The sequence below is a fragment of the Loxodonta africana genome, chromosome 10 (assembly GCF_030014295.1).
Source record: "Loxodonta africana isolate mLoxAfr1 chromosome 10, mLoxAfr1.hap2, whole genome shotgun sequence".
In the NCBI taxonomy this organism is placed as follows: Eukaryota; Metazoa; Chordata; class Mammalia; order Proboscidea; family Elephantidae; genus Loxodonta; species Loxodonta africana.
The window spans coordinates 94,068,612-94,092,579 of record NC_087351.1 but is presented as its reverse complement, the minus strand read 5'-3'; the positions used below and the strand labels follow the sequence as shown (position 1 = coordinate 94,092,579).

Sequence of the window (23,968 nt, the reverse complement as noted above, 5' to 3'; positions counted from 1 at the left end):
ACTTCCAAAAGGTCACAGCCATGAAAACCCTATGGAGGGCAGTGCTACCCTGAAATACATGGGGTCACCACGAGTCAGAATTGACTCAATGGCAATTGGTTTTTGGTTTATGGATATACATAGGAGTCCCTGGGACACAGAAATGGTTAACGTGCTTGGCTGCTAACTGAAAGCTTATAAGTTTGAGTCCACCCAGAAGCACCTCAGAAGAAAGGTCCGGTGATGTACTTCAGGAAAATCAGCCATTGAAAAGCCCATGGAGTAAGTTCTACTCTGACACATGGGGTTGCCATGAGTTGGAGGTGACAGACAACAACTGGTTTTACTTATTTACATAAATATCTATAAAAATGTATGTATGTGTATGTGTATATATAGTGATATACATTTGTGTGTGTGTTTCTATCTATATATATGTGTGAATATATGTGTATATGGTCACAGAAACAATATGACTTTAGAGGCAGGAAAGGTAGACATTTAGGGGTAAGGGATTGTGGTATACGTGACTGAAAGAAAGAGGGGCTTAGTGTATGCGGATGTGTGCATAGTCGCTGACTCTAGTAGAGTATAACACGTGTTCCTTTGGAGTTCTTCTTTATCTGTATTTGACTTGAGGTTGAGACAGTCATTCAGTTACTTAGTTTTCATCGGGAATTGGAAGAGGATTGCTTAGTCACCTTTTGTTTTTCAAAAACGGAATATTTAAAAGAATTAAAAAAGTGGTGAAAAGATAGGAAGGACAAACAACCAGGATCACTTACCTCCTTTACTCTTGCAGGAGCCCTGTTGCCGTCGAGTCGATTCTGACTCCAAAGAGTGGCTGGTGAATTCGAACTGCTGACCTTTTGGTTAGCAGCTGAGCTCTTAACCACTGTGCCACCAGGGCATCAAGGCAGCCGTTAATTAAAAAAGAGTGTGTGTGTGTGTGTCTGTGCACGCGCTTCACTGAACTCTCTTCAGCTTCTATTATTGTGAACTCTGTTCTCCCATAAAGGAAAAAAAATTTGGAAAAATGAAAGTGAAGAGCAGCAGTGTTGCAAGTTCTTCACCTGTAAACCTGGTCTTTGTCATATGGTAATAGGGCCTCTAGGCTCTTTATTCTAAGAACTTATGACAAAGTAGCATGGTTATTTCAAGTTCCTGATTAAACTTTTGTGATTTCAGTAGTCCACTGTGACAGAATCTCAAAACGTAAAACCGTGCTTGATATTACATTGTACCATTGTACTGGGTTCAATTCAGATTCTACATAATAGATGCTCATAAGTTGTTCGATTGTCTTAATATGATTTTTTTAGAGAAAGCCCAAAAGAAATGCCTAGGATCCATGAGGTCTCTTCCCATCCTTCTTTTCTTCCTAGTTTTCCTTTTGACCTTTACATGCTTGTCCCTGGTCAGGAAACAGCTGAAGCTGGAATTGGGGGTTTGAAATTGGCACTAGGCTCTAGGTTAAGATATTTCTGCATAAACCCCAAACAGATGACTGGGTAACTTTTGCCAGTAGCCTTAAAACCCAAGTAGGGGATACAGAGGTTTTTAAAGAAGCTGTGTGGTTGAATACATATGACAAAAAAAGATATAAAAGGAAGATGGCTACTTTGGCAACAGTTGAATAATGGGTTGGAGGGGTGGTGCTGAAGGCAGGGAGACAGGGAAGAGTATTAATTGTCTGGGGGAGATTCATTGAGGGACTGAACCAAGGCATTTGCAATGGAAATGGAGAGTAGTTTCAAGAGTTCAAATTCATTCCGAAGTTTAGAGTTGTCACCATTCCAACCCCACGCACTCAGCACCACTTCTTATCCTCTTCAGATAAACAGAATGTGATTCACTGTCTGCTAGACACTTCATTTGTGCTCCCCATTCCTAGAATGCCTTTCCTCCTCCATATAACTGCTCAGAGCCCTTCCTTCTGATTTAAGATGCAGCTCAAGACAGCCCAGTGCACAAGCCCTCAGTGATTTCCCAATGCCCTTACTCTCTACTATCATGGCTGCTATTGAATGCTATCATTGGTGGATAGCTGGTCAGAATAGGCAAGAGAGCAGAGGATATTGTTTTCTGTCACTGTCGTACTTCCCCACAGTCAACTATAAGCTCCTTGAACCCAGTGATTCTGTCTTGTTCTTCCTTGCACCCTCAGGCCCTAGGGTGAACCCAGCACAGAGTGATCAGTACATGTTCTGATGTGGGCCCCTGACTTTGTGGAATGCAATGAGGTACGATTGTGCTTGATAACTTTCATCACCAAGCTTTGCTCAGCAAAGTCTGAGGAACCTTAATCTCCACATTTCTTGGATCTCTCTGTACTTCTAAACCTTCAGTGGCTCCCCATTTCCCACTGAACTCTTCTCCTTAGCTTTTAAGGTCCATCAATCCTCTCCCTCTACATTTTCACAGTAGATACCTCTGCTGTTGTCAGACTGGCCTTTTCACTGATACAGAAACAAGCTTCATGGAGGCCTGCTTCTTAATCTTCACTCATGCTTGTTCTCTGTCTTAGGACATTCTCATGCTTCCACACCAGTGGTCATTGCTCAGGAGTCCTTCAGATCCCAAGGATATCCCTCAAATCCAAGAAATGTGCCTGGTCCTTTATGGCTCCAGCTCTTGCAAGTCTCCCTGTGGCTAAACTGTCATAGCATTTCTGGTGTGTCCTTCAGCAGCCGGTTATTCTTGAACATGTTTTGTTTGCTATTGTTTCATGCATCCTGATCTCCCCAACAAAATTGCAAGCTGCTTGAGGGTCACCACCTCAAAGGATGCCTGGTGCTTTTTAAGACACATTGGGTTCATAAATACGTATTAGAGGATTGACATAAGAAAAATCTATTTCTATGACTCTCATCTTATCAGCCAGCTATATTCTCCACCCCCAAATTTTAGTGTATAAGGGATGCTGAGAAAGTTATTCCTCTGAAGTGGTAAGCCAGAAACTTCAATTAATTTTTTCACATCTCTTGGTCAATCCCGCTGATAATATTGAGTCACTACTACTTTGTAGTGTTTTTGAACATCACTTTATGATTCACAATTCTAAAAATGGGGTGAGATTTTTACCCAGAAACCAATTCCAATATGAGCTTAGCCTCGGTTAATGAGTTCCTCTGTAGCTTTCCAGCTGCTAGCACAGCACTTCTCAAGATGTAGCATCTTATGACTTACTGGATGTGGCTTTTTCTTGAACATACACCTTAAAGCCATTTCACAGGATTATGGTAGGTGGTTCCCTGTAATAAATTTTTCCGCCAGTCTTTCTGGAGGCTGTCATTATCTGTAACTAGGCTATGTCCACATCTGAGAGGGCCAAGCTAAGCAAGAGTAAATAGAGCTTTGGGGCTCTTCTTCCATTCATACTTTCTGAGTAATGGTCTTGGTTTCTTAGCCAGACTGTGCCTGCATCTGTAAAGAGGAGGTTGCCAAATTGGCCTTCTGGCCCATGACTCCACTTAGCGTCTAGGGGAACTGCTCTAAAAACTACTGAAAAGGAAAAATCTCTAAAACCAGAATGTGTAAATGACAGAAATGGGTGGTTTCATGAAACCTGCACCGTAGTTTTAGGACATCCACTAACTAGCTATGTAACCTGGCCAAGTCACTTAACAACAGCAGTGATGGCTGTAGCTGACATTTATCAAGGGTTCGAAATGGGGCGTGTCCCTTAGTAAGCCCTCGGTATGTTGTCCTGCTATTATTATCATTGTCATTGTTATACCAAGTACTAAGCACTTGATGTACATTACATTATCTCACTTATTCATAGATTTATGAAGTGAGTTTTGTTATAATCCTTGCTGTACAGAGCAAACTGAGGCTTAAAGAGGTTAAATAATGAGCCCCAATCCAGACAGTCTAAACATGGGCCCATGCTCTCAATCCTGGTTGCTACACTTGATTTCCTTGGACTTCAATTTTACCATTTATAAAACTTGGGAGCTGGACTATTGGTTTTTCAGACCGTCCAGCTCCAAAATTTCTAGGTGCTTTACCCATTACCCACACTGCTTTCCTCCTCTCCCTCCCTTCCCCCTGCACCCTTCCCCCACTCATCCCTAAGTTTCCCTGGGTTCATCATCATGGGATCAGCAGGCAGTTTCCCTCCTTGAGTTATGACACTGCGTGTGTCAGCACATGCAATTGTATTGTGGCTTTTCTTTGCCTGGTTTGTGTGTTGCTGTTGTGGTGAGAGGAGGAATCTAACTTTTCAGCTTTACTGCCATTACCTTGGCCTACAGCCTTTACCTCATTGAGTGACACATTTGATGGGGCTTGAGAAAGGCTTCATGGACAGAAGCCAGTGGGAGTCATTCTTTGGGTTTGTGGGCTCCACATTGTGCCCTGGGAAGACCTGGTTTATGGGCACTGTACTCTCCAGGCTATTTGTGCAGGTCTTGTCCCACGGTGGCAAGGATTTCAGAAGAGTGAGTGGGAGAGGAGATTCTGGGCTTTCCCTCCTCTGTACAGCTTGGGTATCCTGGCACATTTCCACATGGGGAGTTTCCCAAGACATTAAATTAGGTAATTATAGTTCCATTGTATTTATGTTTTTAAAAGTGTTGTAGTTCTCTAATACTTTTCTTGTGGTTGTGACTTAAAGGTTAAAGTGTTTTGGCTTGAGAAGTTTTTTTCAAGTTGTAAAAAGGCATTAAACAAAATATAAGTCAAGTATCCTGCAGTAGTATATATAGCATAATTGCAGTGTGAGTAAAGGCTAGATTTTGTATACTAATTCAAATATGCCCAGATTGAAAACATGTTTCCTTAATTCAGACTTTCACTGAAGCAAATATTCCGTATCTCCTTATTCCAAATTAATAAGGTGACTCCTTTCTATTTTTTTGATTGGTAAACCATGCTTGGACATACCATCTGGAGATTGTTGGGTTTCTGCCAAAGATTTAAATCAGGCTTGGAAAGAGCTACCTGCCTAAGGCAAGAAACTACACAGATTTGATGGAAAAGAACAAGCTTTTATTTCACCATCTGGCAAAAGAAAGTGAAAGTGCTTTGAAAAGTTTCAATATAGTATTTGTTATACAATGGTAGCATTGTATTATAAATAAAAGTATTTCTAAAAAACAAGAGTTGGGCAGATGAGGAAATCTAATTGATAAAATTTGTGTGATTACTTACAAGTCTGATATAGAACTTATCCAGAGATCTTGATGCTCAAGGCAAATATTTGAGTATGAGAACTGGGGGCAAGATACACAGAGAGAAGTAAGCCAAGTTGAAAACCATCTCAAGCCCTATCATGGGCAGCACTGAAAGCCCTAGACCTTTGTGGACTGAGTATAATGTGATAGTTATCTTTTTAAATTTTTATTTATTTTTCTAAACAGATTTCTGCTTAGCTGATTGATTAATCGAAGGCAAAATGGGCTAATATATCTACGTTCAGAGTGCCGTCCTCTGCAAGGCCTCTGTGACAGACCCTAGGCCCAAGTCCACTCTGTCTCCACCCCAGACATTACTCTGGGGTCCACCTGAGGCTAGCAGTGTGAAGATGACCAGCACCTTCCTAGCATGATGACCTTGGACCATGTGATTGCTACCCACCAATCGGAGTGGGTCTCCTTCAATGAGGAGTCACTCCATCCCATCTCTTCTGAGGGTAAGTGCTTTCATTTCCTAAGGTAGAAAGATTGACAGAACACCACAGCTATTTGTTATGGCTTCTAGTTGATCAGTCTTTGTGTGGGATCTTATTCCAAAAAAAAAAAAAGTCATTTTGTCATTTTCCTGCAATGCATGAATTCTTCCACTTAGAAGCCTGGAGGACATGTCTTAGAAACTTTAGAAACCCCAGCAAAGGCCTAGAAACTCTAGAAGTATTGACTTCTTCCTCCCAAGAAACCTAAGTTTCATGTTTACAGAGTACTTTACTCTCAGCCTTTTTGGTTGTTATTCCCAATAGCAATTTGGATTTTCTCAATTTTTAAGCCTAGTTCTTAGGTGTGCCAGGCCCTAGAGCCATATTGCTTGACTTCTAATCCTGGCTCCATCACACGTGAATCAGGTGCTCTTGGGTAGATTATTTATTTAAGCTTTTTATGTGGTGGTTTTCTTATACGTACAAAAGGAGTAATGATAGTACCTGCCTCATGGGTTGGTGTGAGGATTAAATGAATTGATATATGTTATAAGTGCTCAGAACCATACATGATCAAGATGAAGATGACTGTATTGACACCGAGGGAATTGGTGCTCAGGGCTAAAGGTCAAGGCAGTGTCCAAAGGTATTTTCAGAGCCATGTCAGCTGATTCTTTTCCACTGCACCTGCAACTGTTGTTGTTATTGTGTGTCCTCAGGTTGATCCTGACTCACTACTGACTGAAATGATTTCTGCTCCATTTATAGCACCTGGGAAGTGTGACCCTACGGGTGTCCTATCCAATATGGTAGCCATGTAGCTAGTGAGTCCTTGAAATGTGGCTAATTCAAATTGAGATGAGCTGTAAGTGTAAAATACACACTGAATCTCAAAGACTTAGTTAAAAAAAAAATAGTTAAATGCCTCACTAATAATTTTTATATTGAATATATGTTAGAATTATGTTTTTTTAATTAAAATATGTATTCTTTTTTGTTAAAATGTGTATCGTTAAAAATTATTTTGCCTCTTTTTACTTTTTGATGTGGCTACTAGAAAATTTAAAATTACCTGTTTGGCTCCCTTTTTCTGTCCAAAGGCTTTGATTACAAGCAGATGGACCAATTTGTTTGGCTACTGTTGGGAGAGAAGAGTTTCATATTAGTTCTTTGATTTTTAAAACATTTCTTACAGTAAATTCGACTTTTTTTGGTGTACAGTTGATGAATTTTAACACCTGTATAGATACATGTAACCGCCACCGTAATCAGGATACAGCTCTTTTATTTATTTATTTATTTTGAAGTTTTTTGAAAACTGTTAAACGTTCTGTCTGTTTCAGAACAGGAGAGTGACAGTAAAGCTACATGAAGACCTTGCATCTCACATTCAGCCAGTCGTTAGTGCAGAGGTTGCATCTAGTGGCCTACAGACCTATGTAGTTTGGACTGTATGGAGTTCGAAGTTTGAATTTGAGTGTCTTCAGTCCAGATAGAGGCTCACCTGTTAAGCTGCAGTCTCCAGCAGTCCCTATTGCCTTTCACTTATTCCGCTTAACTCACATTTCTTGCTTGGCCTCTGTAGGCATTTTCATTTGCAGCCCTGAGGCACTAGAGTAGATGCTGGGATAAAAATAGTGAACAATACTCCCAGTCTCAGCCTGCCTAGATATTGACTTAGGGATATGCTAAGGTTATGAGTTTTACACATTATTAGGAAAACAGTCCTTTAGCATAGAGGTGAGATGGCCATGGCTTTTTCCTCTTCTCTTCCCGCTGAAATGGTAAGCCCTGTGGTCACCCTTTCTCTGTCCTTTACTTGTGCCTCCCACAAGACTGTTCTGAAGAGTGGCCTTCCTCACCACGATGGTGGTTTCTGGTGTGTGTTTCAGGAGGCACCGAAGAGCACCTCCCAAGACTGTCGTCTTCCTCAGACCAGTCTGAGAGCTCCTCTGGGGAGAACCACGTTGTAGATGGAGGCTCCCAGGACCTTTCTCCCTCGGAGCAGGATGACTCCTCAGAAAAGATAGGCCTCATCTCTGAAGCGGCCTCACCTCCTGGGAGCCCTGAGAAGCCCATTCCTGACCTGGCCTCAGCCATCAGCAACTGGGTTCAATTTGAAGATGACACACCCTGGACCACCACGTCACCACCTCGTAAAGAAACAGGTGAGACAGGTGAGGAGGATAAAAAGGGCTCTGGCTTAGGAATGTGCTCACCATGGCAGGTTTTCCACAAGAGGACTGTAGGGTGCCAGGATTCTGTTTCCCCTATTCCAGAGCCCTGAAGCATTGACCACGTGGGAGAGAGCAGAAGAGCGCTCATCTGGTTTAATTCTATAACTAGTTTGTTGAGGTAAACATGGAAGAATTTATATCTTCTGGGCCATTTCCAACCTGTTACCCTTGCCCTAGTTTCCGACCTGCCTTTGGAACTATGCATATATATTTATCTATTAGGAATTGCAATTATATTTAATCAGCACCTAAATTGCAAGCTTCTTAGAAGTAGAAATGAATGTCTCTCAAAGTGTGGACCACCCACCGTAAACCTATTGCCAACAGTCAGTTCTGACTCATAGCAACCCCAAGGGCAGTGTAGAACTGCCCCGTAGGGTTTCTAAGCCTGTAAATCTTTACAGAAGCAGACTGTCACATCTTTCTCCCACAGAACGGTGGGTTCGAATCGCTGACCTTTCAGTTAGCGCTGGGTGATTTAACCACTGCGCCACCAGGGCTCCTAGTTTAATAGAGTTCAATGTGATTTGTTAAACATGGAGATTCTAGGTCCCTAGACCTCTGTTAAATCTCTTTAATTCATCGCATTTAAATGACCAAAAGCTGTTGACAGTGGATATTGGTGATAGTTGTACAACATGAGGGATGTAACTGATATCACTGAATTGTACACGTGAAAAATGTAGAATTGTCAAATGTTATGTTATATATATATTTACAACACTTAAAAAAAGAGAGAGAGAGTGTAAACGGCCAAAAGCTGGACTGAGGAATTGAGTGAAGCAGGGAAATTGTTAGTGCCCACCCTGGTGATGCGGCTGCTTATATCATTGTGCATTGAAGCATACCAAGCTTGACGGGATGACCTTTGAGACTGTATTAGTTCTCCATTTGCTACTATAACAGATTTATTGTCTTATAGTTCCTTAGTTCATAATTCTAACATGGGTCTCACTGGGCTAAAATCAGTGTGTCAGCAGGGCTGCATTCCTTTCTGGAGGCTTTGGGGGAGAATCCTTTTCCTTGTCCTTTCCAGCTTCTAGAAGCCACCCACATGACTTGGCTCATGGTCCCCTTCCTCCATCTTCAAAGCCAGCAGAGTTGCCTCTGTCTGTGCCTTTCTTCTGTAGTCACATTTTCCTCTGATTGAATTTCTCTGCCTCCCTCTTCCATTTTTAAGGATGCCTGTGATAACATTGGACCCACCTGGATAATCCAGGATAATCTCCCAGTCTCGAGGTCCTTACCTTAATCACATCATAGGCTCGGGGGGTGGGGGGATAGGGGCGGTTAGGATGTGGACATCTCTGGGGGACGATTATTCTACCTACACAGAGACCTACCAGCGAAAGAGTAGGATTCTTGTGTTGTTTTGTTTTTTTCTGTTGGTGGGATAAATGTTTGGCTAGTTTTTCTTTTTAAAAGTAATCCCTTTCTTTTTCAAACATGTTTCAATGCCAAGAAAAACAGTTTCATGGAAACAAAAGTGTAATTTTACCACTAAAACAAACATTTCCATCTCCACATGGTAATTTACACATTTATATATACTTTGCATCGTTAATCATCAGACTTCCAGTGAATTGCTGGTGAGAGAGTCATGATACTCAAAGCAGCATGGATGAAGTGACAGGTCCAGGCAGGCTTCTTGGTCTAGCTGGAGAGGAAAAGCAGCAGTTACAGCTAACGCTGGCAAGAGGCTAGGCTAAGCATGTATACGTGTAGGGAAGGGTTACTGAAGACTGGGCAGTGCATCAGCACAAATCATGTGTCTTAGTATTAATAAGATACTTTTACTAGATACTGTCAGGCACTGTGCTCATTGCTGTAACGACATCATTTAATCTAATCCTTACAACAAGCATATGAGGAAGGTACTAATATTCATATTATCCATGAGGAGAATGAGGCAGACAGTCCTGAGATTTGAGGACTTGCCCAAGGACATATTTTAGTTAGCGGTAGGGGAGAGGGCTTGAACGTTGGATCGACTGGATCCAGGGTTCTTGGAACAGCCTAGGATGTTCTGTGTTAGTTTTTCTTACTCTTCCTGCTGCTGTTGCTGCTGTACCCTGAGCTCCCTCATTACCTGGAAGGTGGGGAGGGGAGAGGAGGGATGAGCGAGGTGCTGTTTCTCCACTCCGCTGCCCAAGAATGGCAATGCTTTCAGGTCATTGGTTATATTCTTTGGCATTCAGATTCGTTCATACCTTGTTCATGCCTTACCTTAGCCTCCAAGACTTCCTGATTGTTCAAAACATTTTTTTTTTTCACAAAACTAATTTTGGAGTTAGTTGTAACTATATTGTCCCTGTCTGACTGAATCTATGTTATTGACGATGATTTTTGACGTATTGTTAAAACTTTATCCTTTAAGGCAGTGGTTCTGAAAGTGTTGGTAGGTAGACTCCTAGGGTTCCCTAAGGCCCTTTCAGGAGGTCTGTGGGGTCAAGCTATTTTCATAATGATATTAAGACATTATTTGCCTTTTTTTTTACTGCATTGAAATTTGCATTATAGCACAAAAGTAATGGTAGGTAAAGCTTTTGGCCACCATGTACTCAGAATTGAAAAAAAAAGAAAAGTTTTATTTAACAATATCCTCGATGAAGCAGTAAAAATTATTAATTTGATTACTTCTTGATTCTTGAGTACGTGCCTTTAATATTCCTGTGACAAAATAGGAAATATGCTTAAAGCACTTCTGTTGCGTGCTCAAGTATAACGGTTGTCACAGGGCAGAATACTGTGCAGCTACGTGTTTGAGTCACCAGCTGAACTAGCACTTTTTCATGGACACCGTTTTTACTTGAAGGAATGATTAACAGACAAACCAAGATTAGGATATTTGAGAAATATTTTGTTGAAAGTGAGCCTATAACTTCGAGGAAAACATTATGTATTGAATTAGTAAAAATTGATTTTTAAAATTTTCCTCAGTTTTAATTTCTAATTCATAAATATTAATAACTATAACCCATAGAAATAAAAGCTGTTTGAGGGCCCTGATAATTTTTTTTTTTTTTTAGCCAAAGTAAGGCATAACTTTATTCAAGATTCTGGGAAAACATTTTCTTGCTGAGTAACATAGTCTAAAAACAAACAAACAGAAAAACCCCAAATCGGTTGTTGTCCTGCTCTGACTCGTGGCAACCCCACAGGTGTCAAAGTAGAGCTGCGCTCCGTAGGGTTTTCAATGGAGGTAGATCACCAGGACTTTCTTCCAAGGCACCTCTGGGTGGACTCAAACCTCCTTCTTTTCAGTCAGCAGCTGAGCACATTAACCGTTTGCATCACCAAGACCCCGTATGTTACAAAATTATTACACGTGTGGTGTTTTCTTTATCTCTTATCTTTTTTTTTATTAACTTTTATTGAGGTTCAAGTGAATGTTTACAAATCAAGTCAGACTGTCACATATAAGTTTATATACACCTTACTCCGTACTCCCACTTGCTCTCCCCCTAATGAGTCAGCCCTTCCAGTCTCTCCTTTCGTGACAATTTTGCCAGCTTCCAACTCTCTCTATCCTCCCATCCCCCCTCCAGACAGGAGATGCCAACACAGTCTCAAGTGTCCACCTGATATAATTAGCTCACTCTTCATCAGCATCTCTCTCCTACCCTCTGTCCATTCCCTTCCATGTCTGATGAGTTGTCTTCGGGAATGTTTCCTGTCCTGTGCCAACAGAAGGTCTGGGGACCATGACCGCCGGGATTCCTCTAGTCTCAGTCAGACCACTAAGTATGGTCTTTTTATGGGAGTTTGGGGTCTGCATCCCACTGATCTTCTGCTCCCTCGGGGGTTCTCTGTTGTGCTCCCTGTCAGGGCAGTCATCGGTTGTGGCTGGGCACCAACTAGTTCTTCTGGTCTCAGGATGATGTAGGTCTCTGGTTCATGTGGCCCTTTCTGTCTCTTGGGCTCTTAGTTATCGTGTGACCTTGGTGTTCTTCATTCTCCTTTGCTCCAGGTGGGTTGAGACCAATTGATGCATCTTAGATGAGGGCCCTGATAATTTTTAAGAGTGTAAAGGCTCCTGAGACCAAATGTTTGAAAACAGCTGCTTTCAGACTTTTTGATGTTATTCTTCCACTTACGCTTACTGACTGATTGTACTGTTCCAACTTCCTTAGTCTCCAGAAATCCCAGCTTGGGTTTAAAAAATTGTTTTAATTAAAAACAAATTTTTTTTAAAATACAAAAATCATGATAAAAAAATACCAAAATTTAAAGATAGGATTCAGTCCACTATTTGCTTAATTCTAACTCACTTACCCTTACCCTAATCCTGGCCCTGGTTCCGATAAAACTTTATTTACAAAATAGGTGGCCAACCCGTGGGCCACAGTTTGCTGATGTTTTTTCTAAGATTTTTTTTTTTTTTAAATAGGCTTTATGTTTTAGAGCAATTTCAGGTTTACAGAAAAGTTTGCAGCAAGTACAGAGCTCCATTTACCCCTTACCAGAATAGTGTCACCGAATAGTGGCAATGATAGAATAGTGTCACTGTCCTAAAAATGCCCTACTCTCCAGCTCTTCATCTCTCCCTCCTTCTACCCCCCAGCAGCCATTCATTTCACCATAATTAGACTTTTTAAAATATTGCACTAAAGTATTACTTATCTTGAGTACTGAGTTTTTTTGGCATCTCCTCAAGTTTTTCAGACAAGGCGAGTACCTCACTCACCTCATGATAATCCCAGCCCTGCATCGTACTAAGGTTATGAATTTGATTGATGTTGTTAGAAAAGAAATCAAGAAATGACAACTTTGAAATATGTGAAAGCAAAATTTGGACATGGAAAATGAATAATCCCATCTGTTTCCATGGATGAAAATTTAAACCCTCTGGAGATAGTGGCTAAATCACTAAGGGGGCATGAGCAGTGTGGACTGCACCAGGTGACACTGTCAGAGGAGGGTGACACCAAGATGACTCTATAAAACTTCTGTGCAGTGTTCCAGCAGAAATATTTTTTAATAAAAACATCCTTGTAGTTAGCTGTAACAACAGAAATATTTTTCTAAACCCAGCTTACACGTATCAGTGTACCTGCAAGACTTAAAACCCTATGCAAATTTTCTTTTTGCACTTTCTGATGCGCTCCAGTCAGAGCTGTCGTTATTACCAAATTACAGTGATACTTCGGATCACTTGGTTTCATGTGCGCATACTACAAGCACGCACTGTTTTCATTGCTGCCAGTGTTTTTATAGTCAGTGACTTTATCAAATTTTCCAGTGTTTTAGCTACAATATTGTGGTAATTAGCATGGGGGTGACACCATGAGTTACCACACTGAGTGATGCCAACTAGTGACGCCACTGTGTGAAGATGGGGCTTTCTGCCAGAGGAGGAGCCTGTAAGATGGTTTCTCAGCAGATTGATGCTTGGTGTATAATCAAGAAGCAGGAATAAACCATGTATAAGGCCAGCTCTGCTTCAAGCAGTATTCTAATCTAGGGACTCAAGAACCAGGGAGAACTATGCAGAGCATCAGGGTGGTAAAGAAATTGGTAATAAATCCAAGGGCAAGTGTCCAATCCCAACTCCCCTGCCAGTATTCCACCCCAACCCATGACCCATTGCTGAACCTACTGAATAAAGGGCTGCAGGGACAGTCCTGTTACCAAAACTAACCTCCATCACACAGGCTTATTCCCTCAAGAATTTCCTAGTGTAGGCTATTCAGGAATAAGGAAGAGTGGTTGGTTGAGGTAAGGACAGATGATAAGCAGGACAGAATAGATAATGCAGACATTCCCCAGGTTAGGCAGTCATTCCATTCTGGAGGTTCTTGGACAGCTCAGATTTTAAGTTGAATCCTGAATGTTTGGATACATATGTAATGTCAATAATATCACACACAGAACTGCAGAAGTTACACCAAAATAACACAGATCTGTGCAGCAAGCACCCTCACAGTTGCAGAGATACTGTCTTGACTTTTTGCAGTCATTACTGCCTGCTGTGTTCTTTTGGTAATACTATGGTTTCCACGTCTCTAAAATCTTAAAAGAACCATTTACGTAAGGCTGAGGATGAGTAGATCTAGACTAGGGGAGGAGTCCCTGGGTGGCCCTGGTGGTTAAGCACTCAGCTACTAACCGAAAGGCTGGAGGTTTGAGTCCACCCAGAGGCATCTTGAAAAAAACCTGGTGATCTTCTGAAAGATAACAGCCATTGAAACCCTATGGAGCACAGTTCTACTCTGAAATACATGGGATTGGCATGAGTTGAAATTGGCTCAGCAGCAGCTGGTCTGGCTTTTATTTTGGTAGGCTACAGAGTGTCTAAGAGTATAGGCTGTTTATTAAGCACATACTGTGTGCTGGCCACACGCTTATCTCCAGACCTTACAGCCCTGTATAATTTATTCAGTGAGTCACCACCAAGTATTTATGAAGTACCTCCTCTCTGTAGTTCTGCCAGTTGTGGATATTCAAAGGCAGAATTGTGTGGTAACAGTGCTTATTATTTAACATAAATCCATTGAGCTTCTCCCTGGGTCCTCTAGTAAGAAACCAGAGCCAACCGTACTCCTGTGATTTCCCACATCTACTTCCAGATAAGTGTGTCTGAAAACTACTGTGTGTCTTAAAAAAAAAAAAAAAACTTTCTGTTTCATGGTAGCTAAAAAATAGGGGACTAGCTCTGAGGAATCAAAGGAAGAAGTGGATGTGGGGAGAACTGCTTGCCTAAAGATTTTATTTCATATCCAGGCCAATTTAGCTTGTCTTCCTGTGAGGGACTAAGTGAGAATTTAAAGAGACTTCCCTTGTCAGTTATCATTTGCTTGCGGAGATTCCACAAACCTCTACTCAGTTTTTCTCCAGGCCAGTGGTACCCATGTGGAGGAAACTGGGGGAGTCCCTTCACTGGGGTGGCCAACTTACATAAAAATGAATGGCCATCTGGTGCTTTTTAGTCTAATCTAACAACAGAAAAATGATTTGTGCATTTATTTTGCATTTATCTACCCTAAAAAAATGTGCTTCTCTTATTTACTTATTTACACCAGACAGATCCTAGGTCTACTTTGGACTGTAGCTTCACCCATGTATGTCAAGTAAACTATTTATTTTGTGTTTGTACGGATAACACATGAATGTCATGGAATTGGGGCAAGAGAGATATCTGATATTTGATATGCTGTGTTTAGACCCTGGTGGCATAGTGGTTAAGAGCTACGGCTGCTAACCAAAAGGTCGGCAGTTTGAATCCACCATGCGCTCCTGGAAAACTCTGTGGGGCAGTTTTACTCTGTCCTATAAGGTCTGTATGAGTCAGAATCAACTCGATGGCAGCGGGGTTTTTTTTTTTTTCTTGGTTTATTTAGACATGCAAAAATTTGGAACCCTTTGGTTCAGTGTAGAGTGTATAGGTGTATATATGTGGGTGCAGGTGGTGAAGTTCAGTATCTGTGGGAACGCAGTTTTGGCTTTAGCCATCTTCCTAAGTCATGTCAGTATCACCAGAGAAAATTGGTTCGTTCCTGTAACGTATTTGCCATTTCTCAGTTTCTTCCCATTTTATTCCGCACACCCTATTTGCTTCTACTGAATGCCCAGAGCTTTCTGATCGTATTACTTCATGTCAGGAGAAAGGGAAAAATATATACCTTGGACCTATCCCATGTAACCTCTGTACAAATATTTTTTTTATGAGAAGATCATGCTCGTGGTCTAAGAGAAATAGGTGGGAGTACAAGAAAGAACATATTTAGCGCTGTTCCTAGTCTGGATTTCTGGAAGCAACAAATAGAGCCTTACATAGCCAGCTGTTTCATACCTTAACATCCTGGTTTGCAAAGAGAAGTTGAAAAAGAAAACACACACAGAGACACACACACACACACACACACACAGGCAGTGTTGGTTCAGTGGTATAGTTTTCACCTTCCGTGTTGGAGACCAGGGTTTGATTCCCAGCCAGTGCACCTTGTGTGCAGCCACTACCCATTTGTCAATGGAGGCCTGCCTGTTGCTGTGATGCTGAACAGGTTTCAGTGGAGCTTCTAGCCCAAGACAGCCTAGGAAGAAAAGCCTGGCCATCTACTTCTGAAAATCAGCCAATGAAAACCTTATGGATCACAATGGTTCAATTCACAGCAACCGTTCATGGGAATGACACAGGACTAGGCAATGTTTTCTTCTCTTGTGGCTGGGATCGCCATGAATCGAGGGCTGACTCAGAATTAGCTAACAAAAACAATATATCTTAACATCCAAGCTGGCAAACAGAAATTAGGAAAGAGAGGATACCCACATGCAGAGGAAGTAGCTAGGCGGAGAAATGTTATCTAGGATACTCCTTTTCCCTCCCCCCTTCCCATTCCTCCATCTTTCCTGGCAGATGGAGAACAAAAGACAAAAGAACGTATCTTTTAAGCTGTGCTCACCTAAGAATAAAGCCAAAGGGGCATTGGATTTCAGCCTGGAAGAGGAATGTACTATTTGTCCTAATTAAAATGCAAGGAGGCTGTAGGCGCAGTGGAGCTAGGGACAAAGAGACTGCCGTAAATGGTAAATCTCGTATTTTCTGTGGCATTTACATGGCCAGAGCTGGACTGAAAATCTTAGTGAAGCTGGCGTTATTAGTCCCCAGCCTGGTGACCTGACTACTTATTTTAATGTGCACTGAAGCATACCAAGGTTGACTGGAAAACAAAGAGCAACAATGTGGTAGGGAAAACAACTCTAGAAATGCTTACATCCATCAAGGGAACAACTTTCTTTTGGACTTCAACTAGGGCAGGATTGGAAGTGAATAAATGCCATCGTGGTTGGCCTGGGGAAAAGCAGATGCATGATCTTACGTAGAAAAATACAAACAAAATCAAATGAGAGCAACAAAGGCCTTTTTATAACCATGTATATGGGAAAGAGCTGGTGTGTACCCTTGGGGCCTAAGGATATTAGGGATGAGATTGCATATAAGATTATGCCCCTTGAATCTTTGGTAAAATTGTTTATTTTAAAAAAAAAAAAAAGCCCTGAAATTTGGTAGAGGTCAAATGTGGAATTCATGTCTCTTTGACTTAGTAAGACCACTTTGGGTCTGGCCATGTTGATAAATATTCTCTTTAGAAGGAGTTTAATTAGACCCTTAAATGTCAAGTACTTAAATTAAGGCTTAAGTTAGCCAGGAGAACATCATTCACATATCTAGTTCGAAGATTATACAAGAAAGATCTAAGGTTACATGGTAAAAAACGTCAAGAAATTTAACAGGAAACTAATTTGCCGAGCCCTGAACTAAATGCATAGGTATTCGGTGAAACCATGAACAGAATCAAAATAATTAAAATTAAAAAAAAAACAAAAAGCTTCGATGAATCTGCTCAATTCAGAATTGAATCTTTATACTGTTCTCTAAAGAAATATCTTCCAAACTGAAACCTAAACCCAGCTGATATTTTATTCACATTTGATCCTTTTCCTGTAGTATTTCTGAGTTTCCCTAGCGACAAAAAGTTCAACTCATCTGAGACCCTCTCTGGCTTTAAAATTCCACTATGCAGCAGGAAGAATGGAGCAGTCAGCTAACCCATCACCTAAACTCTTTATAAAGATTCTCCCAGAGCGAAGGCCGATTTCAAGTATGCGCATTTTACAAGTGTGTGTTTAGAATTTATTTGCAAATACATGCAAATTGACTGAAAGAGCAAAGTTCATTCTCAAAGTTAAAAAACTAGGCACTGTTATCAGCATGAGGCTTCCTATTCACTCCTCAAGTTAGGCATTGCTCCTCCTCCACAGGATGGCAGTTTTGTGGCAAGGCCAGGGCTGAATTGGACCCATTATGCAGATATTGCAGGATGTGCATAATTGCATACATTAAAAAAAAAAAAGCCAACCTTTTCTTTCCGGAGCATTTGTCCCACAGCCCAAGTGCAACACTAATATTCCCTTGTGCTTCAAATGTCTTCCCTAAAAGCTTGGGTTAAGGCCTTCTCATTGTGTCTGGAGAAGCTAATTATCAAGGGCTGGAGAAAGAGCCACTTGTTTGGAGGGAAGGCCAGAGATGACTTAAGCCATTTAAGGAGGAGGCAGGGGTGAGAGCTGAGAGCCTGAATCTTGAAGACTAGCCCAGTGGTTAATTTCTATTATGTTTTCATTCTGGTTATTGGTGGTGGGTGGTGAGTGGGGTGGAATAAGATCCTAATCTTTTGTTGAATATGTAGGCAGTGACCACTGCTCTTTGCATGCATGTGTATTTCCCTCCTCAGAGGAGGAGGTCTTTTTTCTTTTAATACCTTGAATTGTTTTCTGCTTCTCAGTGTACTTGATGATGTTCTCAGGATCTGTCTGAGATGGTGATATACAGAGGAATGAATTTTAACTCAGGGCCTCATGTCCTCTCCTAAATCCTTCTCCACCTCCCTAGCTGCACCACTTCTCCTGCTGTTCTGGACAAGTTCACTTCCAGCTCAGGCCCTGTGCTCTTGCTCCCCTTCACCTAAGAACTCCTCCCCCAGGCTTTCCCCTCAAATCTCTACTCAAGTGTTAGTCTAGTCCTAACCTCTCAATCCAAGAGAGCCTCCACTCCAGCCTTTGTGTATTTATTTTTCTTCGTAGCTCATGTCTTTATCTGAAATTAGCTTATATACTTTTTAATTTATGGTCGATTGTCTTCCCCCCTAGAGAGAAGGGACTTTGTCTATCCCGTGATCCAAAAAACCCCACAAAAAAAATTGCCATTGAATCAGTTCCGACTCATAGTGACGCCGTGTGTGTCACAGTAGAACTGTGCTCCATAGGCTTTCAGTGGCGAATTCTTTGGAAGTAGATCTCCAGGCCTTACTTCTGAGGTGCCTCTGGGTGTACTTGAGCCTCCAACCTCTTGGTCAGCAGCTGAGCTTGTTAATCATTTATACTACCCAGAGACCCTCTATCCCAGGATACCGTGCCTGAAACTTAGATTAATGAATAAAAAGATAAATACCTACCGTAGAATGAATGACTCGCATTTATAGGGCTAATGAGGTGTTAGGTAGTACTTGAAGGATGCTTCTCAGTGAAGTAGATTATTTTTAACGAAATAGGCAAGGAAACTAGGCTGGCATCTTATCCGTCATGCCTTTTTCTAATCAGTTGATTATTATCATCAGTTTATGATTTCCCATTTTTATACACACACACACACATGCACACAAACATATTCATAAACCTGCATACATGTATACACACGTGTATACATACAAATATATATACATACATTCCACTCTGGCACACACATGTACACACATGCAGACACATACATTTTTTCTTGGGGCTGCCTTAAAAAGCACACTTAAAACTGTCCATTATATTTCTGTTTTATTTGCAGCTACCATCATGTAATGAAGGGTAAAGAGCTCTTAAAGATGATTTTTTCCATTTACCTAAAAGGGGCCTTAAAATACCTTATTAAAACTCCAGTGCTTTCCTCAGTGAATTCTTCGGCTCACCAGGGGGTCCTTTTGGCATGTCTCACCCTCAGTGTAGGAGGGGAAACACAATGAACTACCCAAGCATGCATCAATTAACTGGTTTACTCATGCAAAAAAAATTTAGGTGTTGGAAATATAATTATGAGAAAGTTGGACACAGCCCCTGCTCTCCCCAAGTTGAAGTTACTTCACAATTGGACAATCTGTTACAGATGGAGCCTTCTGGTGGCAAACAAGAGCTCCTCAGAACCGGTTCTGGGACAGCCGCTTCATATTTCTGACCACAAAATAGGAAGGGAGCCATGAATGAAGAATGGAATTAGCTTTGTTCTAAAGTCACGGATGAGCAGGTTTACGTTGTTGGAAAATCACATAACCCTGTAGTGATTAGACGTAATCTAATCACTACAAGTGTGTATTTAAAATATTAATCTACCCAGGGCCCAAAAGTTATAAAAAGAGGGAAAAGTACTGCCTTAGCTGTGTTTATTTATTAGCTGACAACTTGTAAATTTATTATTCATCCAACCAGTGTTGTTTTGCGCTCCCACTACCTGCCAGTCACTGGCAGGGTGCTGTTCGGGGCGCTGGGGATACGCCGAATGAATATTCATGCCCCATGGAGCATGCATTATGTGGGGGAGCCATACCAGCAACAGGATAAAGAAATATATTCAGAGTACAAGTGTGTTAGAGGATGTGATAGGTGCGAAGGAGAGAAAACTGAAGCAAGGAAGGGAATATGGTGTGAAATTATACATAAGGTCAGGGGGTGACTCTCTGAGAGTAACTTCTGAATGAAGACCTGAGAGAAGCCCAAGGAGTGAGCCAGCGGAAGGTGGGGAAGGAGACTTCAGGCAGAAGGAACAGCAAGTAAAAAGCCTCTGAGGCACAGCCGAATGCCTGGTTAAAAGACAAAGTAAAACAAAAGCGGTTAGTCTTGAGTTGATTGTGATTCATAGCATTCCCATGTGTGTCGGAGTAAAACTGTGAGCCATAGGGTTTTCAGTGGCTGATTTTTCATAAGTAGATTGCCAGGCATTTCTTCTCATGAGGCTCTGGGTGGACTCCAACCTTTCAGTTAACAGCCGAAAGCATTAACCATTTGCAGCACCCGGGGACTCCTGGTACATGAGTGGAGTGGAGTGAATGTCAGGTGAAGGGTGGAGGTTGAGGCACTCAGGTCCCATAGGTCCTTGGAGGTTATGGGAAGGACATTGAATTTTATTATGAGTAAGATGGAAAACCATTGAAAGATTTTGAGCAGAGGCATGGTATGATCAGACTTTAAGTTATAACAGATAATTTTATCGAAACTGTGTGGCTCCTGTATTGACTGAAGAGGAGAAGGGCAAATGTAGAAGCAGGGACACCAGGTAGGATGCCACTGCAATGATCCAGGCAAGAGAGGATGGTGGCTTGGACCAGGGTGGTAACTTGGAGGTGATGAGAAGTGATTGGATTTGAGATGGATTTTGAAGTTGTGATGGACCAATGAGAGAGAGAGAGAGAGAGAAGAATCTAGGATGACACCAGGATTTCATTCTGAGCTGCTGAAAGGATGGAGGAGCTCGTTTGGAGGGAATAGATGTGTAAACTTCGGGATATAAGTGGAGATTTCAAGTAGATTTGGATATTAGGAGATGTCTGGAAATAATAACAGCCAACATTAACCCTCTGTGTACTTTCTAGGTACCAGACACTTTTCTAAAGTGTTTTGCCAGCACCAATATTATTCCCCTTATGAAGGCGGGTACTGTTGTTAGTCCCATTTTACAGATGAGAAAATGGAAGCACAAACATTAAGTAACTTGCCTCAGGATATAAGATAAGTCTGGATCCAGAATGTGAACCAGACAGCCTGGTCCTACGACCCTTGCTCTTACCCTCATAGGGTCTTACCATCTTTGTTTTGCTTTGCTTCTTGCTGGATGCATGTGGCTGTGAAGCTTAGGGATGACAGCAACCTGCTGCTTTCTGGCCCAGGTATCAAAAGTCTGTCCCCTGGGAGAAGAGTTGGCTCCAGGCTCAGTACTTCTCTCACCATTCAGCTAATCTTGTGGCCTAAGGACATTTAATTAGGAACCTAAATAAAGCGACACAGCCAAGATTTCTAAGCTGCTGCATAAAAATAGAGTGTTTTAAACTGGACAAGAACAGTTTGTGAGATACAGAGATTTATTTGCCTCTTCCTGCAGCATTGTTCTTAGTTTCTTCTTCAAGGGCCAATGTGAAAATACAAATAATTAAAATAGCTTCCTTTCTGAGCCATAGGGATCTTTTTTGAAATATGGTTTTAATAAGTTTTAACTGTTGAATAAAAATAGGAACATATTTAAAATGTGTATTAAATTATAAAGAACAACAGTATGACCCATCACCCAGTTTAATAGATAGAATGTTGTCTTCTCTCCAGAAGCTCCCCCATTTTGCTACTAATCATGCCCTCCTCCTTTATCACAACTCCTCCCTCCCCCCATATCACCACCTTCCTGAGCTTTGTGATAACTGCCTTGCTTTCCTCAACAGCTTCACTGTAGCTTTACCTACATATGCCTGGTTTTGAACTTTATATAGGTGGAATAATTCTGTATTTATTATTTTGTGCCTTGTTCTTTTAACACAATGTTATGCTTGTGAGATTTTTCCATGTGGTTACCTATAGCTATAAAAACCAAAACTAAACCTGTTGCCATCGAGTCAGTTCAGCTTCGTACTGACCCTGTAGGAAAGAGTAGAACTCCCCCATAGGGAACAGCTGGTGGATTTGAACTGCTGAGCTTTTGGTTAGCAGCTGAGCTCTTAACCCCTGTGGCACCAGGGCTCCACCTATAGCTATAAAAAAAAACATAGTTCCTTTATTTTTATTGCTATGTATTCCATCATATTCACTTATTATTGTTGGCTATTTGAGTTGATTCTACTTTTTGGCATTTAAGAATGCTGGTTTTCCTAGCTATTGTCTTTATACCTCATGGCCCAGTTGATGTGTCCTTTTAAGTCCTTGTGAGTCCAGCTCCAGCTGGGTCACATTCTCTGTGCTTAAGGATAGGGAATAATGATTCCAATATTGTTTCCTAAGTCAAAATCATCATATAAAGTACAAAAAAAAAAAAAAAAAAGCAGGGAGGGAATTGCTGTGCTATAGGGGTGTTCAGAGGAGCCCTGATGGCCCAGTGGTTAAGCACTCAGCTGCTGACCAAAAGGCCTGCAGTTCTAACCCACCAGCCGCTTCCAGAGGAGAAAGATGTGGTAGTCTGCTTCCTTAAAGATAACAGCCTTGGAAACCTTGTGAGGCAGTTCTCCTCGGTGGCAACCTGTTAGGGTGTGTTCATCTTTTGTATCTTTTGTAACACTCCCACCAGTCATATACAAAAGATCCTGTGGTCCCACATCGTCACCTACTCTTAGGATTGTCACAGTTTTCTAGTTTTGTCAATTGGGTGTTGGGGGAGTAACAGTATTGCTTGTAGCTTTAATTTGCATTACCTAAATGTTTTTTTTTTTTTAGATGACTAATGAGGTTTGTCTTTTGCTATTAGCCGTTTGGATTTCTTCTCTCCTCAAATGCCTATTCAAGTAGATTCTGTTGGGGTCTCTGCTTTTTTCTTGCTGATTTATAGGAGTTTTTCTGGGTACCATGTGTGGCAAATATCTCCTACCCTGTAAATGGCCTTTTCACACTCTTTTTTGGTGCCTTTAGTGAACAATAGTTAATTTTAACGATGTGAGATTTGTTTTTTATGTTCAGTGCTTTATGTGTCTTGATTAAGAAAATCCTTCTCTGTCCCCAGGCTATGACCATATTTAGCTATATCGTCTTCTAAATATTTCTTGTTCAGTCTTTCATACTTTGACATTCGATTCACCTGGAATTGATTTTTATGTATGGTGTGAAGTAGGAGTATAATTTCACATTTTTCTATGTAGATACTCAATTTTCCTAATTATATTTTATTCGAAAGTCTACTTCATTCATATCTAAATATGTATGAGTTTATTTTGGGGCTATTACAATGGTGTTTTTCTATCAATGAGCCAATACCCCCCATTATTAAGTACTTAGCTTAATAGTAAGTCTGGATTTCTTTAGCTTAATAATAAGGACTCGCACCTCGCTCTTCTCCCTTAAAAATGTATCTTGGTTGTTTTTGGACCTCTGAGCTTTCATATAAATGTTAGAATCAGCTTGTTCATATGGGGGTAAAACCATGCTAGGATTTTGATTGAGATTGCAGTAAATCTATGATTTGGGGAGAATTAAACCTTTACAGTATTAAATTGTTCAATTCCTAAATACAGTATAGCTCTCCATTTATTTAGATCTTCTTTAATGTTTGTTAGTAAAGCTTTATAATAATTTCCTCCAAGCCTTGCCCAACTTTTGTTAGATTTATTACTATATATGCTTCATGTTTTTGATGGTATTATAAACATCTTGTTTTAATTTTCATTTTCTAAGTACTTCTTATTAGTTTTTAGAAATGCCAATTTTTTAAATTTTTTTAATCACAAGTACCTTGTTAAAATGACTCATTTGGTAATTTATCAGTAGCGTCTTTTTGTTATTTTATGTACACAAAAACATCATCTGAGAATAATGAGAGTTTGTTTCTTTCACTGCAACCCTGCCTTCCTGTGCAGTCTCTGATCAGAAGTATGATGTTGAATAGAAGTAGGATCATGGATGTGGTCATTTT

The 23,968-nt window shown here is 40.9% G+C and overlaps 1 protein-coding gene across 4 annotated transcripts in view; it reads left to right on the top strand.

The window, feature by feature from the left end:
• The window catches only part of STON2 (stonin 2), a 155,675-nt gene that overhangs the window by 21,200 nt on the left and 110,507 nt on the right, over positions 1-23,968 (top strand). For 2 of the 4 annotated variants that reach the window (XM_064292835.1, XM_064292833.1), the window contains exons 2-3: positions 5,346-5,617; positions 7,489-7,764. In XM_064292835.1, coding sequence (XP_064148905.1) covers positions 5,530-5,617; positions 7,489-7,764 — 364 coding nt within the window. In that variant the 5' untranslated portion in view covers positions 5,346-5,529. Of the gene's footprint in view, positions 1-5,345; positions 5,618-7,488; positions 7,774-23,968 lie in introns of all 4 variants that reach the window. The other 2 variants (XM_064292834.1, XM_064292831.1) reach the window with 1 other exon arrangement.